Source organism: Arachis ipaensis, chromosome B01 (assembly GCF_000816755.2).
Source record: "Arachis ipaensis cultivar K30076 chromosome B01, Araip1.1, whole genome shotgun sequence".
In the NCBI taxonomy this organism is placed as follows: Eukaryota; Viridiplantae; Streptophyta; class Magnoliopsida; order Fabales; family Fabaceae; genus Arachis; species Arachis ipaensis.
The window spans coordinates 131,445,490-131,448,880 of record NC_029785.2 but is presented as its reverse complement, the minus strand read 5'-3'; the positions used below and the strand labels follow the sequence as shown (position 1 = coordinate 131,448,880).

The following is a 3,391-nucleotide window of genomic DNA, read 5'->3' as shown; positions in this document are numbered from 1 at the left end:
CCACTATTAATTAGGTAAAGTAACCGATAACAATAATAATAATATCTTTAGGAGAAGAAAACATTTTGAGGGAATTAAGGGGATTGCTTGAACGAAGGAGAACACGGGGAATAATTTTTAGTAGTAGCTGATTTTCTTGTTCACACATACAGTTATTCTCATGAATCTGTTTTTGTAGTGACAGTAACATTTGTGTTGGGAGTTGGTGACACGAGTTTTGTTTAATTAAGCAAACACCATATTAAGTAGCTAGTAAACAGTGACCATAGCCATTAGCCCAATTTGCTTTGAAAAAAATGATTTTGGTTTGGTTTTGACGATATTTCCGACCCCACAGGTCAAGAACTAATCCATCTTATTTAAGAGCTTGTCACTAACTAGTAGGTTACTTCATGCATAGCAGACTAGTGAACTAATCACTAGAACAACCAAACTTGGTTAAAAAAAAAAATCATACGTATATGTATGTGTTAGTGCTGGAATGTGATGTTGACACACACAACAAGGACCTTGTATGTATGTATGTCTATTTCTTTAATAGTTAGTTGCTCTAAAAATTCACTTTGTTTTCTCATCAATTTTGCTGGTAGTTTTCAGAATCCTCAATTGGGCTTTCCCTTCCATTAGTCACACCCACATGGGAAGCTAGGTATTGAGATAATAAATGCTAGAATGCTGCTAATGCTACCCCCCTCCATGTGATAAACTTTAAAGACTGTAACCCAAAATTAAAACAGGAAAATTTTCAATGCTTGGGTACGGTGGCCCTCAATATTAATTGTCTTTGATGGTCAATTAATCAATCCAACTCTTGTGTTTGAGTGCACTTATATTGAAACTTGAAAGCGATGAAACTAAGTCACTCACTCGTGTGCCTAAGTTTGAAAATAGCAAGGACAAGTGTCAACCCTGTAATAATATTATTAGTCATTTATTTAAGTCATTCACAGTTCACACCATTGCCCTATCAGGAACAGCATGTCATCCATTCACCTCACCATCTCAGTCAGGGTCATATCATACATACACACCAATTCTCAATCCTATGTTGTTTTCTTTCTCATTTATTTATTTATTTTTATTATTTTTATGAATGTGCCAAATGAAATTGCAAAAGCCTTTTAAAGTACTAATAAGAATAATTAGCTTCTTTTTCCACACTCTGACCCAAAGAAGAAATCAACCGATTTAAAATTTTGTTAAATCTCTATAATTTTACCATGATTCTACATTATCAAATTATCCTTGCTTTCTTTATTATATAAAGAAAGAAGACTAGAAATTAATTTTTACATTTAATAATCAGTAAGTATTTTTTAATAATTAATGGCTTAACAAAATGGTGTATATAAAGGTGCATGGGTTTTGGAACTTTGCTGGTAATAGAAGAGAGGAGGGTGAAGGTGATGTGAAAATGTCAGTGGGGCTGAGTAAGGTGGGGGCGACAAGTCACATGGTATGTTAGGCCATTGTGCTGTGCCGAATAAGCATGCTTTTGGCGCTTTCTGAAAAAAAGAAAAAAAAATAATAATAAAAAAGAAAAAGAAAAAGAAAAAGAAGCTTGAAGTGGAGTTAGCCCCCTCAACTCAAGTATTCACAAACCTATTGATCAATTCCAATGACATATGCACATTACTTGCTTTTCACACACTGCCACAAAAATAACAGCCTAATCCACTGTACACAAAGAAGCACAATAAATTCTCACACATTTAGGCTTCAAACTCGGGAAAAGGTTAAAATATGACCTAAGTGTCATTCAATGACTTGTAGCTGTGAAAAATCAAAGAAAATGTGCATGTGAAAAATAAAAGGTTATCTGGTAGTAGTATCATGTTTTCTGATTTGTCCGTTTCCTACCTTTGTACACAGTCAGTTAAGATAACACAAATAATAATTAGGGTTGGAAAAATACTACTCTATTAGACTTAAGATAATGAGTGATTAACATAAGGCGAATTAAGAAAAAAGCTGCCACCACCCAGTTTCGGAATTCTTTATTTCGTGATGGTATTCTGAATTTCTGATCCAAGCAGAGTGCAATATAACTACATAGGTGCATACCGTAAATTCCTTACCTTTTAACAAATATGGCAATGCATTTATTATCCCAACCAAAAAAAAGTTGTATATTTTAAAGGATTTTGCTGAGTTAACGTTTTAATAGTAAAAAGTTTGTATTCAAAAATCAATAATTTTAAAAGTAGCATGAAGCACTTGTCACTCAACTGAAATCATTTTCTTTTCCGGAATCAAAAGAGAGTCACGCCTGAAAATATAGAACATTACTTTGCTGAAAGGGAACACGTATTGCTAGCTAACTTGAATGCTTATGATATTGAGCTTACTTGAAAGTTGAAACAGAATAATTAAATTAGAGAGAGGAAAAAAGAAAAAGGGGGAAAACAGAATTATATATGTACGTACATAACAGAGAGCATGCTTTGCTTGCAAGAAAAGACAGATGGTTATAAATATAATATAAAAGAAAAAAAAAGGGTGAGCAATAATAATAATAATTGAAAAAATTGACACCTGGCATGGCATTCAGTCATTCACACACACACACGCCCAAAGGTGTCATCATCAGCTTGGCGGCGCCGAGCTTGTGCCGGCGCCGGAAGAGGAGTCTGAGGCGGCGGCGCCGGAGCCGGAGAGAAGGTTGAGAAGAGCAGCCATGGCTCTGACTTGCATCTCAAGCGCCGGTATGTAATCGATGGCCTCTTCGAGAATGACCGGCACAGGTTCTTTCCGGCAACCGGGAACGAGTCGCGCCAAGAACCTGAGTTTCCTCTGCACAGCCGGTAAGTTCTTCTTCCCTTTGAGGCGTAAAACGCTGACACGTGGCTTCTTGGATCGGGTGAGCGCAGGCTGCGCCACTCTCTGTCTCTTGTGCTGTTTGGAGAACTTGAGCTTGAGCCTGCGGTTGGCGAGTATGGCGCGGCTCCACCGTGTTTTGCCTTTAGCTGTGGCGGCGAGGACTCTGTCCGCGGCTTCTCGGACGGCCTTTCCGCGGCGGGGGACGGAGGTGGAGGCGAGGTTGACTCTCGCTAAGGCCTGGTGGAGCTTGGAGGAATAAATTTGTTGCTGAGCTTGCGATTTCCATTTGAAGTGACTCTGAAGATATTCTTTCTGCAGTTTCTTCTTCTTCTTCCTCTTTGAGTCACGTGACCGGTCCGTGCTTGTTGGTGCTGGGTTTGACACCACCGATGTTGAGGCCATTTTTATTATCTGATTTAGATTCAGACGTACAAGATAGGATTCCAAGAATTGCAGATTCTAAAAGGAAGAGAGGGTTAGTTGATTATGGCTAATTAATTATATTCTTCAATGGTGTTATGTTATCTGATTGAAGGGAGTGAGAAAGGGATTTGTATATGGCAGGTGAGGG

The 3,391-nt window shown here is 38.0% G+C and overlaps 1 protein-coding gene across 1 annotated transcript; it reads right to left on the bottom strand.

Moving 5' to 3' along the window:
- Positions 2,349 to 3,385, bottom strand: LOC107639307 (transcription factor bHLH147). Its single transcript, XM_016342785.2, has one exon. It carries the CDS (start codon positions 3,220 to 3,222, stop codon positions 2,587 to 2,589), a length of 636 nt encoding a protein of 211 aa, XP_016198271.1. The 5' UTR covers positions 3,223 to 3,385; the 3' UTR covers positions 2,349 to 2,586.